General features: G+C 54.0%; 1 protein-coding gene across 1 annotated transcript in view; it reads left to right on the forward strand.

Annotated features, from left to right (window-relative positions):
* The window catches only part of C5H4orf50 (chromosome 5 C4orf50 homolog), a 61,341-nt gene that overhangs the window by 15,234 nt on the left and 30,164 nt on the right, over positions 1–15,943 (forward strand). Inside the window, exons 5-10 of the mRNA XM_066385311.1 lie at positions 193–290; positions 6,043–6,145; positions 6,523–6,638; positions 7,421–7,548; positions 7,655–7,782; positions 9,309–11,804. Coding sequence (XP_066241408.1) covers positions 193–290; positions 6,043–6,145; positions 6,523–6,638; positions 7,421–7,548; positions 7,655–7,782; positions 9,309–11,804 — 3,069 coding nt within the window. The remainder of the gene's footprint in view (positions 1–192; positions 291–6,042; positions 6,146–6,522; positions 6,639–7,420; positions 7,549–7,654; positions 7,783–9,308; positions 11,805–15,943) is intronic.

Here is a 15,943-nt window from a genome sequence, read left to right on the forward strand (position 1 = left end):
TTCTCTCTCTCTCTCTCTCTCTCTCTCTCTCTCTCTCTCTCATCCTTTGGTTTGTCCTGAGGGTTGATCCTTGACTGTAGAAGGTTAAATGCGACTGATTTGTCTGCACGGATCGGCGGGACCTGCCGGTGGAAGCACAGGCTGGTGGCCTGGAGTGGACAGAGCCTATGGCCACCAGCTCCCCCATCACAGGGGCCTGTGATTGCCCGAGGGGACTGGGAGCGCTCTAGTGGCCTTCGGGAAGGGCCGTCCCCCGGTGTGAGTCCCCTGGGGAAGGGCTGTCCCCCGGTGTGAGTCCCCTGGGGAAGGGCTGTCCCCCGGTGTGAGTCCCCTGGGGAAGGGCTGTCCCCCGTGTGAGTCCCCTGGGGAAGGGCTGTCCCCCGGTGTGAGTCCCCTGGGGAAGGGCTGTCCCCAGGTGTGAGTCCCCTGGGGAAGGGCTGTCCCCCGGTGTGAGTCCCCTGGCCGAGGACTGAGAACCTCTGCCCGGTTGCTGGTCAGCCTGTAGGGGCAGGTGGGGTGGGTGAGGCCAATCTGCTCCAGTACAACCTCACCTGTATGACCTCACCTTTGTTTATGTCTGCACAGACCCTGTTTTCAGGTAAGGGCCCAGTCACAGGTTCTGGGGTGGGGGGGGGCAGTTAGGGCTTGAGCATCTTTTAAGGAGACACAATTCAGCCTACAGCGCGGTAACATGGCAGGTGATGGCAATGGTCTCACCTCCTGCGCCTCCACCTGCTTTGGGTGGTTGACTCTGCTCTGGCCTCCAGGGCCCCTGGGCGTCCCTCCCTTTTCCCAGCCCTGGTGGTGTGCAGGCAGAACCTTGGGGGCAGGTGCGGGGCGAACCCCTGCGGAAGGCCAGGGTGCCTCAGGTTGCTTCAGTGGTCATCCCTGAATGACCCAGGCGCAGGGAGGTCGTCATGGCAACAAATACACCGCAAACCCTTCTGGATCCGAGTCTCTTTCTTTTTACTTTTTTTTTTTTTTTTTTTTTGTATTTTTCTGAAGCTGGAAACGGGGATAGACAGTCAGACAGACTCCCGCCTGTGCCCGACCAGGATCCACCTGGCAGGCCCACCAGGGGCGACGCTCTGCCCACCAGGGGGCGATGCTCTGCCCCTCCGGGGCGTCGCTCTGCTGCGACCAGAGCCACTCTAGCGCCTGGGGCAGAGGCCAAGGAGCCATCCCCAGCGCCCGGGCCATCTTTGCTCCAATGGAGTCTTGGCTGCGGGAGGGGAAGAGAGAGACAGAGAGGAAGGAGGGGGGGTGGAGAAGCAAATGGGTGCTTCTCCTATGTGCCCTGGCCGGGAATCGAACCCGGGTCCCCCGCACGCCAGGCCGACGCTCTACCACTGAGCCAACCGGCCAGGGCCCCGAGTCTCTTTCTGTGGTTGCACAAAAGCAGGGCTTCCCCACTCTGCTCCGTAAAAGGCGGCACACATCACCATCCGTCCCCTGCGCTTCCTCACCTGACAGGCTGTGCATCGACTTGTTCCCCTGCTCTTTGCTTCCGACCACCAAGGTGCATGTTCCTCATAAACTATCCCCGGTGTTCACTGGATTCCGGCATCTAGTGGTCTAAAGCGATGGCCTGTGAAAAACCCGGCTGGAGAGGGGTTAGCAAGGGGCCTGCTCTGGCCAGCCGTACACACCGTTTTATCCTGGTTCAGACTCAGTTGCTCTGACTCCGGGGGGAGGTGGGCCCTCATTCCACTTGCAGATGCCCCTCCTCCAAGGGGACTGGGCACTGTACCACGGCGGGCAGCTTCCTGTTAAGGCCGGACCTTAATGATTCTGCCAGATGGAGACAGATAGGACCCCGTGCTCCCCGACCCCGAGCTGTCCCCCCCTCTCCCGGAGACCTGTGAGCTTCGCAAATCATTTCACTTCTTAGTCTCCGTCTCCTTCTGGGTCAGAGAGGGACGTGGGTCCTGTGTTTGTTTCCCGGAGCTGCCATCACAAAAGAGCTGCCTGAAAACAGGGTGGTCTACCAGTAGTTTTCAACTTTTATTTTTTACATGTGGGGACTGACTGGTGAAAATCGGAGAATTATTTTGGGGGCCGCTAAGGCAGAAATCACCCTGAGCATAAGCGAATTCGACTGAGATCACTGGGTCTGTAATCGTCCTACAACATCAGGGTGGTGGACTCCTTCATGGACCGGCACAAAAGTTCTGGGAGGACCCGTCCAAGGCCCGGTGGTTGAAAACCACTGCAGACCGCTGTTCTGGGGGCTTGGTTGTATCTGGCATGTTCTGGGTGCCATGGTGTGAATTGTGGTGAAGTCAGGTCATTATGAGAAGACACCCCATTTGCTTCAAAATTACAAGGCAATTTCCCAAAGGCAATTTCATGAACGCTGGCAGGTAGCCAGGCAGGGGTCAGTGTCCTTGTCTTCAAATCCACAGGCCGGAAATGGCAATGCCCTGCCTGGCATCACACACTTTACAGTTTCTACAGCAAGTCGCTCAGAGCCCGGGCCACTCCAAGGACAAACCCAGACGCGGGAAGGATCTTGTGGAGGGCGTTTCTGCTCAGGATCTTGGGTGAAAGGAAATTGTAAAGGACTGTGGTTTGCAAGATAAGCAAGGCTTATCAACAGATGTCTCTCCCCCCCACCCCCCACCCCCAGCGCTTCTTAGTAGGTGTGCACTGGGCACGGGGCTGGAGCCCTTCCAGAACTTACAGGGGAGACAGACACAGGTACAGATAGATAATGACTACAGCAGGGCCCCCGGGGAGGGCTCACACCAGATTAAAAGTCACAATCTTTAAAATGTCAGGGTCAGGCTGTTATTTCAGAGCTGAGACCATGTTCTGGGTGACAGCGGCACCCGGCAGGCTGGGCAGACACTCCGCTAGCCGCCCTGCCCCCGCAGTGTGAGTAGAGTGACCCCTGGTGGTGGTTACAAGAATCTTTTCAGGGTTTAGCAAGTATACTACAGGCAGCCAGCCCCTCCCTGCCACTCCCTGCCTTTGTGTCACTCACTCAGCCGTTTGTCCCCATGTGTCACTCACTCCAGCAGCAAGTGAGGGCTTTGAAACCTCATGTGGATAGTATCGAAAACTAGAATGTAGGCAAAATCCGTGAACATACAACAAATATAAAAGGCCAGATGGCGTGCCCAGCCATCTTACGCAAAAACGGTCGGTTCCAGTTTCATCGGTTATAATTACAAATAAGCAAGAACTCAAGAGTGCGTTTTATTCTTTATAGTTCTCCAATGTTAAAAGTGCCTAGACGCTTCTTATAGTTGGTAAAAAGCGGACACAACCTAAATGTCCGGTAAAGGGGACCTTATTGGGTAAGTTAAGGCCGTCCTTACTTCGGGGACTGTTTAGGCAGCCATAAAACACCACATTGCAGAAGAACCCATGAGGAAACGATCCTTCAAAATCATCGAAGAGAAAAAAAAAACACAAAGCAAAAACTGACATTCCGTAGAAACAGTCTTTTGGAAGAATTTAAACGTCTCTGCACAGGGAAGATCCCAGATCGCAGTGGAGTAGGTGGATGATACACCCGCCTCCTTACAGGACTGAACTGGAGTTACAACTCCATTTAAGAATGATCATCCTGGCCCTGGATGGTGGCTCAGTGGATAGAGCATCAGCCTGGCATGTGGATGTCCCGGGTTCAATTCCTGGTCAGGGCACCCAGGAGAAGCACCCATCTGCTTCTGCCTCCTTCCCTCTCCCCCTTCTCTCTTTCTTCCCCTCCCGCAGCCAGTGGCTTGATTGGTTTAAATGTGGTCCTAGGTGCTGAGGATGGCTCTGTTAGAGCGTGACAAATAGCTCAGTCCTTGAGTATCAGCCCCGGACGGGGTTGCTGGGTGGGTCCCAGGCGGGGCGCACGTGGGAGTCTGTCTCACTTCTCCGCTCCATTCACCAAAAAAAACAACAAAAAAAGAGAAGATTATCCTGAAAAACCAACTCAAGGCTAAGTGAAGAGGAGTCTTATAACCGAGGATTCAGAGAAGAAGCCACATAGAAATAAGAGAGTCAATAGAACGACCCTCCTGACTGCCCACAGACCTACACTCTGGGCTCCAAGACCCCTCCTGCTGCACAGAAACTCAGCAAGGAAACGGTGGTCCTCAGTGACATATTAGATCATCTAGCTCTCGTTGATATTGTTAGAGCATTTCACCCCAAAGCAGCAGAATATACATTCTTTTCAAGTGCACATCAAACATTTTCTAGGATAGACCACATGCCAGGACACAGAGCAAGTCTGAATAAATATAAGAAGACTTGAAATATCAAGCATCTTCTTTGACCATAATGGTGTGAAACTAGACATCAATCACAAGAAAAATGCCGAAAAGCACGCAGAGACATGGAGGCTAAACAGCATGCTACTAAACGAGGAATGGGTGAACAGTGAGATAGATCCAGGAACAAATCAAAGGATACCGTGAAGAAAATGGAAATGAGCACACAACAACCCAAAGTTGATGGGACTCGGTGAAAGCAGTCCCGAGAGGGAAATGGATAGCCTTACACCTCAAGAAGCAGCAAAAATCTCAAACGAACAATCTAACCTTACACTTAAAGAAACTTGAAAAAGAACAAGCAAGGCCCAAAGTGAGTAGAAAGAAGGAAATCGGTAAGATCAAAGCAGAAATAAACGAAATATGCCAAAAGAAAGCATTACAAAAGACCAATGAAACCAAGAACTGGTTCTTTGAAAAAGTAAAAAAAAAAAAAAAAAAAAAAAAAAATTTAACCAGACTCATCAAGAAAAAAAGAGAGAGGACCCAAATAAATAAAATTAGAGATGAAAGAGAAGGAATAGCAGACGCCAAAGAAATACAAAGCATTGTAAGAAAATGTCACCAGCCAATTATATGCCGACAAATTGGTCAATCTGGATGAGATGGATAAACCCCTAGAAACACAGCATCTTTCAAAAACGAGTCAGGGAGACTCAGATCATCTGAATGGTTAGATTACAGCCAGTGACATTGAAGCAGTCATCAAAAATCTCCCACTAGACAGAAATCCTGGACCAAATGGCTTCATAGCTGAATTTCACCAAACATTCAAAGAAGAATGAACATCTATTCTTCTGAAAGTGTTCCAGAAAATCTGAGAGGAAAAGGAAGACCCCCCCCAAGCTCATTTTATGAGGCCAGCATTATCCTCATTTCAAAACCAGATAAAGACACTACAAGGAAGGAAAACCATAGGCCAATATCCCCGATGAACATGGATTCTAAAATCCTCAACAAAATATTAACAAATTGGATCCAGCAATCCATTAAAAACATCATACACCATGATCGAGGGGGATTTATTCTGTGGATGCAAGGTTGGTCCAACATTCACAAATCAATAAACGTGATACACCACATGGACAGAATGAAGGATAAAAACCACACGATCATATCAATAGATGCAGAAAAAGCACTTGATAAAATCCCGCACTTTGTTAAAATCTCTCAGCCGAGTGGGAACACAGGGAACATACCTCACCATGATAAAGGCCCTCTATGACGAACCCACAGCTAAACATCATACTCAAAGGGCAAAAACACTGCAAACGTTTTCCTTTAAGACCAGGCACAAGACAGGGATGTCTGCTGTCACCACTCTTATTCAATACATCCTGCAAGTCCCAGGCCACAGCTATCAGACAGGAAGAAGAAATAAGAGGCATCCAAATCGGAAAGGAAGAAGTAACAGAGTCGTCATTTGCAGATGGCGTGATCCTGCCTCCAGAGAAGCCTCCAGACTCCACCAAACGAAACCCCTACTAAAACTGACCAATGAATTCAGTCAAGTCACAGGGTACCAAGTAAATACCCAGAAATAAGTTTTATTTCTGTATACCAATAATGATCTGTCAGAAAGGGAAATCAAGAAAACAATACTTCACAGTTGCTTCAAAAAGAATAAAATACCTCGGAGTAACTTGACCAATGGATGTGCAAGACTCGTAGGCGGGAAACGGTAGGACACTGGAGAAAAAACCGCGGAAGGTATAAACAAGTGGAAGTGTATGTCGTGTTCGTGGCCGCCCACCTCGCGCCTCCCCTGCAGCAGCGGCGGCCGGCGCTGTCTCCCGTGGAGCCGTGCAGGGGAGGGCCTCGCTGTACCCCCGTGGGCCCTGGGGACAGGCCCAGGGGAGGGGGCGCCGCCCCAGGTCAGTTGGCCGCAGGGTTTGGGACTTGTTGATGGTTGAGGGACAGGACTGCTCAGGGCCCCTGGGCGAGTGCCCCCTCCACTGGTGGGACACAAGCGGGAACAGGAAGGAGAGGGGACTCAGAGCCCGGGGACGTCTTGGCTGGGCAGACAAGCTCCTCGCTGTCTGCGGATTGGAGCCTGGGTGCTGATGGAGGCAGCTAGGCCTGTAGGCCCAGGAGCACCGGACGGGGCTGCACAGCCAGGCCGTGGGCCCTCTGCTCCCCGAGTCTCGGGGTTCCCTTCTGAGGTCGTTGGGAGGGACCCGTGGGGACGGGCTTGGAGTGGGCGCTTTGGCCAGGGACCCTCAGCTCTCTTGACTTTGGTGTCTTCTTGAAGGGTGCCCTGGACCGTGGTCAGGATGAGTGGCTGCGCTTATCCCCGGAGGAGGCATCGGACACCTGCCGAAGCCAACGCTGGCAGACCTCTGTCTACCCCGACGGTGCCCCGGGACCGTGGGCCTCAGCAGGTGTGTGGGGGCCACAGTGCATGGGGCACGGGGCATCGGCGTGGACATCCACTGACGGGCCGGCTCCCTTATAACCTCCTGATGACACAACATCCGGATCAGAGTCCACAGTGCCCACGACATGCGTGCCAGCACAGGGCAGCGGGGGTCTCTCGGGCAGAGCTGTCTTCACAGGAGACCATATAATGACCAGGAGCTATTCTATCCTCACCCCAAACCCAGCGACAGCTCAGGTGCCAGGTCTGGGGGGCTGCAGGGGCCTAGAAGCCCCTTGTCCCTAACTTGTCCCTGATGGGAGCCTATGTCTCTGATGGCAGTCTTGGTCACAGCTTCCAGGGTCCTTGCTGCAGAAGCCACTGCCCCCAGGAGCCCCACAGCCACGTGTCCATCTGGGTGTCTGTACTCGCTCACCGTCCTCTGAGGCCTGTGCGGCGTCTGGATGAGGCTCACTCCACCCGTTGGTGCCGCTCGCCAGCACGCTGGCTGCCCCTCTGCCCACTCTGGGGAGCCGAGCTGACAGGTCCAACAGGGTCAGACTTGTCCTTGGAGACGGGCACAGGGTCAGACTTGTCCTTGGAGACGGGCACAGGGTCAGACTTGTCCTTGGAGACGGGCACAGCGTCTGTCTGGCAGGGAATCCCAGGAGTTAGCCCCTTTGTCCACACACTGGGGCCTGGGGTAGGGATGACGACCCCGTGTGGCCCATGAGGACACCTGGGGAGAGAGCGGTGTCTTGGGCTTTGTCATCTGCGTGAGTTCTGGGGTCAGAAGAAGCGGCTTCCAGACCCAGGGCCGCTGCTCAGCAGGACAGTGGTTTACCACCGCCGAGCCTCGGTTTGCTCACCAGACGGGTGATGGTGACCATCAGGCCCCCTTCGGGGACTTGCAGGCCGTGAGTCAGCGGGCAGCGCCCTCATCCCTGATAACCAGGGGCAGGGCCCTGAGCGGCAATCCTGGGGGAGCGCCTAGGAGGGTGACGCTCAGGGTCCTGTCCCCTCCCAGGCCAGCCCGCCGTGGGGCCCTGTGCCTGGGGCAGCGCCGGGGCTGGACGAGGCCCCCCTGTGTTGGTGCCAGGCCTGGAGACCACGGCCGGATTTCTGGGAGACCTGGCGGGACCTGACTATGCACAGGTAAGACCATAGGCTTTCTGTGTGCCTGGGGGGCCGCTGGGTCTGATCAGCCCCCACGCGGGAGGTGGCAGAAGCAGGTGAAGGCACTCTGGGCTTAGAACATTCTGGAAGTGGTTGAGAGGGAGATTTGAGGAGATGGAATGGAGGGCCCTGAGACCTGGGTGGAGACTGGGCAGAAAGGGACCCCAGCTGTGCGCCCGGGGCCTAGTGGCCGCCAGATCATGCTTCGTCCCACAGACCCTCCTGACCAGGCGCTGGCGAGGCAGGAGCCACCATCCCATGCTGGGGAGGAGGGACTGGGGACTCCAGGAGGGGTGGTCATCCCCAGGGTCACACAGCCCGGGAGCTGGACCCAAGCGCTGTCCCTGCAGCCCACGCCCCTCCCCACGCTGTCCCCTGCAGGTCAGAAGCCCGGTTCCAATGGGCTCTGCCTGGCTTGCTCGGAGTCACGGCCTTCCCCAGCATCCGGGTCCCTAGAGAAAAAGGACAGAGATGCTTGAGCAGAGCATCGGCCCACTGGCCCTGATGTGGGTCTTCCGGCTCCATTCCTTTATGTCCTGGCGGACATGCTCTGTGTGTGTGCATGTGCGTGTGCATGTGCACATGCTGTCCCACCCAGCGTTATCCTGTGGGGTTGGAGGGCTTCGCGGAGAAGCTGGACCCGGGCCACACCCAGGGGCAAGGACGGAGTTAGACATGAGAACGGGAATGGGCGGCCAAGGGAAGTGGGGGTGGGAGGACCAGCCAGGCGGTGGGCTGGGGTGGCCATGGTCATGTGTGAGCCCGAGGGCTCCCCCTTCTGGGGCTGCTCTGTGAGCTGGGTCAGCCCTTCTTTCTGGATTAACGGAATAAATACAAAGCATATAAAAACGTATCTAAAAATACCTAGGGAATATCTATGTGCCCGGCACTCTTCCAGGGTAGGGTCCTTGCCCGGAGGGTGCAGTCTATACCCCACTGCCCACTAGAACCTTCCATGACGCTGGGCATGTTCTATATCTGTGCTGTGCAGTATGGCAGCCGGGGACCACACTGAGCCCTTGACACGGGGCGGGTGTCACTGCAGAACCGAATGCTAACTTTCCTGTGACTGGTTTCCATTGGGAAAGCCCCACGTGGCCCGTGGCTGCCGTCCTGGACAGTGCGGGCGATAGGGGAGTGTTACCGTCTGCACATGGATGTGCAGTGAGGGAGGGTGGAGGGTCTGCACAGGAAATAAGGTCGGTCAGTGGACAGGAAGGGGTGACAGTGGTCGGGAGGCCTTTTTGAGGCAGTAACATTTGAGTTGAGATGTGAATGGAGTGAGAGGCTGAGCCAGAAGGGGATCTGGGGGAAGGACATTCTGGGCAGAGGGAAGAGCAGGTGCAAAGGCCCTGGGGTAGTAACAGAGTGGACATGTTAGGGAGGCCTGTGTGTGGCTGGGTAAGGAAGCACAGAGAACATCAAGAGATAGGGTCAGAGAGGAGGGGAGGGGACCAATGGCAGAAGGGGCTGTCTCACACCTTATTCTCTCTTCCCGTCCCCAGCCTGCTCCGACTGAGCCCAGCTTGTGTGAACAGGCCCTCCTCCTCGTCTGTGGCTGCCCCTCGGGACTCCTCCCCACGGAGCTGGCCTGGATGTCGGGGCAGAGGCTGCCAGCCGCCCTGGCCCAGGAATCTTTCCTCCTGGTGCAGACGTCTACACTCCCTCCCTGGGGGTCCGCCGGGGACCCCGCTGCCCTGCTGCTCCCAGAGGCCTCTGCAGAAGAACTCTACCTCCAGCGGGGGCTGGACACCAGGCCCCTGCCTGCCCCCAGAGCCTCTGGACAGCCCTGCGGGGACCGTCCCCAGACGAGGAGCTGCGGCCCCTCTCTGTGCCAGGAGTGCCCCCCGCTGTCACACCAGAGATCTCCTGGGACAGGGCCCGCAGATCTAAGCGACCCTTGGAAGGAGGGCGGAGGGACCCCAGAGTGGAGACCCGAGGACTGGGGCGCGAGGAGGACTTGGGGCAGGAAGGAGGGAGACCTCGGTGACCGGTACCAGCGACGCCAGGAAAGCCACGAGAGGCTGGGCTTGGAGGACGGTGCTGGTGCCCTAGAAGGCCCGCAGAGGCAACATCGGGCCTCAGAGCCCCGGGCCACTGCCTCCTGCCCTTGGCCCAGGCAGGAGCTCCCCCTGCCTCTTCTGCAGGGGGCAGCCCCAGTGTCCATGGAAGGCCCCAAGTCCCTGAGCAGCAGGAGGCAGGTGGAAGAGCACGTCTGGGGCCTCCTGGGAAGGCTTCCCTCGGTGGACGAGGAGTGGGAGCCTCCTGGTGCCGAAGGGCCGTCTCCAGCCGGCGGTCAGCTCCTCGCAGAGCAGGACAGAGCCACGGGGAGAGTCCGGGGCGAGGAGGAACACCACGTGCGGGCTGGACACGCTCTGCTTCCGCTCAAGGAGAACCCTGGGCGGGAAGGGCGAGGAGAGGAGGAGGCGGCAGTGTGTCTGGACGGGTCCAGCCTGGGCTACAGCGAGGTCCTGGAGGAGCCCGTCTCCAAGGAACGGGAGGCCAAGGAAACGCTTTTCTTGGTGGAAAAGGGAGGTTTGCCACTGTCTGCCAGGTTGGCCATGTCACCCGAGGAAGCCAAGCCCACCAGTCCCCCGAGGGTTCCTCGCCAAGGACCTGAGGTGTCTGTGCTCACCATAGACACGTTTACAGAGGAGATGGAGGCTTGCTTCCGGCACCTCTCCACCTTGGAGCTTGGGAGTGGGGGTCGCGGGCAGGAGGCTTCCGCGTTGGCGGGAGAGGACGGGAGCCTGGCCGGGAGGTGGCCTAGTGACCAGGGGCCCGCTGACCCTCGGCAGGTCTGGGCAGACCGGGGTTTGCATACACGTCCTGCAAAGGAAGCAGACCCTAAGGAGAGTCGTGAGGGCATTAAGCCAGGAGAGACTGAGGTGCCCGGCCACGTTCTTCCAGGGACGGGGCCTGATTCAGAGGACCTACGCCCGGGCCCAGAGGGGCCCCCCGAGCGGGGCCAGGACCTCTGCAAGCCATCAAGAGCCCTGGAGAGAGCCAGGAGCCGGTTCCATCAGCTCATTTCTGCCCTGAAGAAGGAGAGAAGCGAAGTTTTACACGACAACGTCCGACTCCAGAGGGACCACACGAGGTGCCATCACCAGCTCCGTGCCCTCCAGGCGGAGAGGGAGAGACACGTGGCCAGGATAGCCGCCCTCGAGCGGGACAACGGGGCGCTGTTGGGAGACGTCTCCCACTTACAGGGGGAACTGGCCCAGTATCGGCAGGCGGTCTCCGACCTGGAAGACTGCAACGGGAAGAGCTACAGCAGAATCTCCGAGCTGGAAACGGAGAACGAGAGTCTGAAACGGCGCCTGGGCCAGCTTCAGAGAGCCAAGTCCCAGAGCGCCAGGCGATTCCAAGGCGCGCTGGAGGACACGGCCCGGGAGAACCGGGAGCTCAGCGCGCTGATTTCCGAGCTCGGGGTCAGTTACAAGGAGCTGATCAAGGACGTGGTGCTGGGGATAGAAGACATGATCCGGGCTCTGAGGGGGGAGAACGCCCACCTCCTGCGCAGGGTCCGCGTCCTGGAGAGGGAGGTCGCCTCGGGCGTGAGCGCCGATGCGGGACACTTGGGGGCGGCCGAGGAGCGCCCCCGGGGGAAAAGCAAGGCGGACGCTGTGGAAAGGGCCGTACAGGTGACCCAGCCTTCAGAGCAGCTGCCGGCAGGGGTCCACGAGGGGCCGTCCTTGGAACGGAAAGAGGGTCTGGCTGCAGGGGGCCTGGGACCTCCCGTGGCTGCAGTGGGCCTGGGACCTCCCGTGGCTGCAGGGGGCCTGGGACCTCCCGCAGGCGGCACAGAGAGCTCCAGGGGCGGAGCTGGGTCCGCGGCTCCATCGCCGGCCGGGAGAGGAGCGGATGGATCCAGTGCTCCGCAAGGAAGCCCAGACGGAACCGGGACGAAGGAGGCACGTCTGGGAAAGGAGGAGGAAAGACCGGGGCGCTCTGCCGACCATGGGCCAGCTCTGCGGACCCTGAGCAACGGCCCCCAGGTAGGTCACTCTGTGTGGCGGCTTCTTCCTCCGCTGGCTAACTCTCCGGACCGCTGACCAGCCCCTTTTATTCATGTACTTCTCCTCCAGCAGCCCTGCAAGGATGTTACACAGTCACCACCTCCATTTATCAGATGAGAAGGCAGAGACCCAGAGACGTGCAGTGACCTGCCCAAGGTCACGCAGCTAGGAGCGGGTGTCGCTGGGACTGGCACCGCATGGGCCAGGCTGGGCTGAACAGCGCCCTCTCCCTGGCTGTTCAGGCTGCTGTCTGGTGGAACCCCCGGGGGGGGGGGCGTGTTCACACTTTGAGAGCGGAGCTTGTATGCTCAGGTCCCGGAGTCTCTCAGTAGCCCAAGTCGTTACTTCTGCACACTGTGGCCTGAACGGTGCTGTGGAAAGCTCCGTGGGCCTCAGAACTGGATCAGACAGAGCTCGGACCCAGATCTGCACTTACCACACCTGTGACTCTGAGCCAAGATAAAGGACTTCTGAGTCATTTCCCTCATGGGAGGACAATATCTGATTTTCAGGACTCCTAGGATGGAAAGCTTAGGATACTCTGATGGAGGTCTTGGGTGTCTGTGAGATAGTGTTGAGATCTTGGTGCTCAGTCACATTAATCTTCTGTATCTGTCTCTCTCTCCTCTCAACCCCCTTTTCCTTTCCTTCTTTCCTCCCTGTTCCCTTCCTCCCTCCTTATCAGCCTCCTCCTCCTCTTCTTCTTCCTTCTCTCTCAGCAATTTTATCAATCATTTCGGTTTTGTTGATTTTCTTCACTGAATATCTGTGTTTCATTGGTTTCTGCTTATGTCTTCATTATTTTCTCCTTCTACTTTCTTTTGGTTTAATGGGCCGTTCTTTCCCTCGCTTCCTGTGCTGAAAGCGTAGATCACTGAGTTTTGAACTCTTGTTATGTAACCTATGCCTTTCCCTCTAAACACGATCCAGCTGCACCCCACGCACGTCCATATATTGTACTTTCTAGGTCGGCTCAGTTCAAAGTAGCTTCTACCTTGTACTGTGGTTTCTTCCTTGACCCACTGGTTACTTAGAAGCATGATACTGAACTTCCAAGCACCTGCAGAATGTTCCAGTTATGTTTCTGTTACTGATTTCTAGTTTCCTTTCACTGTTGTCAGAAAACATACACTGTATCATCTCATTCTTTTAACATTCAGTTGAGATTTGTTTTACTGACCAGGTGATGACCTATTTTGTAAGTTATCCTCCATGCTCTGTAGAGGATGAATATTTCGTAGGTGTTAGTCCAGGCTGGTTGATTGTGCTAATCACATCCTCTATATCTTTACTGGTGTGTGGTCTGTTGGTTTTCCCGTTTACTCAGATACCCTTTGAGCTCTCCAACTCTGTGCATTTGTGTATTTCTTCTTCTTTGTTTGTGACAGAGACAGAGAGGGACAGATAGGGATGGACAGACAGGAAGGGAGAGAGATGAGAAGCATCAATTTTTCATTATGGCACTCTAGTTGTTCATTGATTGCTTTTCTCATGTGCCTTGACCAGGGGGCTACAGCAAACTGAGTGACCCCTTGCTCAAGCCAGCATCCTTGGGCTTAAGCTGGTGAGCCTTGCTCAAACCAGATGAGCCCATGCTCAAACTGGCAACCTCAGGGCCTCGAACCTGGGTCCTCCGCATCCCAGTCCGACGCTCTATCCACTGCGCCACCGCCTGGTCAGGCTGTGTATTTCTTCTTTAAGTTATATTAGTTTCGATTCATAGTGTTGTATCAGAACAGCAAGGAACAGATTTTTTGCCACACAATTAAGTAGCCAAATTAAGGAGTCTTTATTTTAAAGCAGGCAACCGCATGGAGACCTAAGTCATTTCAAATCAATGCAGCCCCGAACATAGTTTGGGGCTAGCTTTTAAAGACAAAATTACATACTGACTGAGGAATGGGGACCAGAGGAAGCAGAGCAGTAAAACAAAGCAGCGAAACTGTTGTGAAGTGACCAGCGAGTTCCAAAGAGACACCAGAGTTGAAGAAGAATTTTGAGGAGTTTATTACTAAAAGCCGGCGTCAGCATGGATCTTAACACAGACTCAAATCATGCTGCCATGAACAAGCTCAGGGGTTTGCTTTTAAAGGCGAAAATCACACTTTTGGGCAGAGGGTGGGAGCGGGGAAAAAGCAGGATCCAGGCACCTAGCTAAGCAGATTACAGAAGCGAAACAGGCTGGTTAAGCTAAGGTTATCTTTAGAACAATCTTGGCTGTGTGGTCCGAATTTCTTAACAGTCCGTTGCAGGCCCCCTAACGTCGGCATTTTTGCAGACTGTTGAGCCTGCATAATAACTTCCCTAAAACGCACAAAAATAGTAAAATGCTGAGGCTAAGGAGCCTTGTTTCATTACAGAGTAGACGTCTAAGCTAGTCCTGGGTCGCTTACAATGCAAAAGGGGTTACAGGTTGGGTCCCTTATAACAAAGCAGGCTCCCTCACGATGTTTATCTGTAAGATGAGTGCAGGGAGAAGCGACCCAGGGACATCTGCAACCTTGCGGAGCTATCCGAGGCCACAGCCTGGGACGCTGGCCTCAAGGCCAGCGGAAGGGAGACTTTTTAGAAAAAAGTGAAGTTCTGCTAAAAGTCTCTTTGTTTTAGAGAAAGTAAGTTCTGCCAGAAATCACTCATGCGAAGAGCCTTTATTTTCTAGATTTCAATAGACGTTTTGAAATTATGAGGTAACGTACAAGTTTAGGATTATTATGTATTCCTGCCAAATTGACTCTTTTATCGTGATGAAATGTCTTTCATTGCCTCTTGCACTTCTTGCCCTAAAGTCTACTTTGTCTGATACTAAAGTAGCCGCATCAGTTTCTTTTCATTATAACATGTTTTTTCCCTTATAACTCTATGTATAATAATATGTATTTTAAAGTATTTTCGTGGTAAACAATGAAAAATCATGATACACAGGGTTCTCATACCGTCCATCTCTTTGCCCGCAACCTATCTGTATCTTTACATTTAAAGTGTGTTTCTTAGCAACAGCATATATGTAAGATGCAACTGGGCTTATGCCTACCTCCTGGCCATTGGTTCTGCTTACCTTATCTCTTCTGTTCACTTTTATTGCTCCTTTCCTGACTTAGTTTTGTTATTAATAAAATAGTTTCTATTGTTCCTTTTTATTCTGTCAGCTTGTTTTAGTGTACAGTTAGATATTATTCTTTATTTTTATTTTATTTTTTTAAAACTGAGAAGAGGGGAGATAGAGAGGCAGACTTTCACATGTGCCCTAACCAGAATCCCCCCGGTGACCCCCATCTGGGGCCAGTGCTTGAATCAGCTGAGCTATTTCTAGCACCTGAGGCTGACATGCTCAGACCAACCGAGCTATTCTCAGCACCTGGAGCCAATGTTTGAACCAATCGAGCCACTGGCTACAGGAGGAGAAGAGGGAGAGAAGCTGATGGTTGCTTCTCCTCTGTGCCCTGACCTGGGATTGAACCCAGGGTGTCCATACACCAGGCCAACACTCTATCCACTGAGCAAACTGGCCAGGAGCTCTAGATATTATTGTTTAGATGGTTACCCTGCAAATTCCAAAATATATCTCTTAATTATTAAACTTTACCTTCCATTATTACTTGGACCACATTGTGAGTAATGCAAGCATCTTTTAATAGTTGAACTCCATTTCTTCTCTTCTTTTTATTATTTTGTCCTAGAGTTTACTTCTATGGACACTAAACCTTAGAAGGCATTGCTATTGTTTTGAACAATCAATTACCTTTTATATTTATCGGCATCTCTGAATGCTCCCATGCTGTTCATTCTCTCTCCTCCCCCTGCTGAGAGAACTCGCTTATTCTCATAGTGGGGGTCTGCTGGTGATACATCCGCTCATATTTCTTCGTATGAAAACAATTTCCCCCTCTACGTTTTAAAGTATTTTTCCCCTTTAATTTGGCATTTTAGGCAGGCAAGTACTTCCCCCTCTTGCAGCCTTTGAAAGAGCTCATTCCATTGAGTTCTGGCAAATGGCTTGAATTTATGATTACATTTTATTTGTTTGTATTCCTGAAGGAAACAACTTGTTTTATCTCTGACTACGTCTAAGATTTCCTTTCTCTCTTTGGGTTAAGGCACTTTGACTCTGTGAGAGGCCT

Source organism: Saccopteryx leptura, chromosome 5 (assembly GCF_036850995.1).
Source record: "Saccopteryx leptura isolate mSacLep1 chromosome 5, mSacLep1_pri_phased_curated, whole genome shotgun sequence".
NCBI lineage: Eukaryota > Metazoa > Chordata > Mammalia > Chiroptera > Emballonuridae > Saccopteryx > Saccopteryx leptura.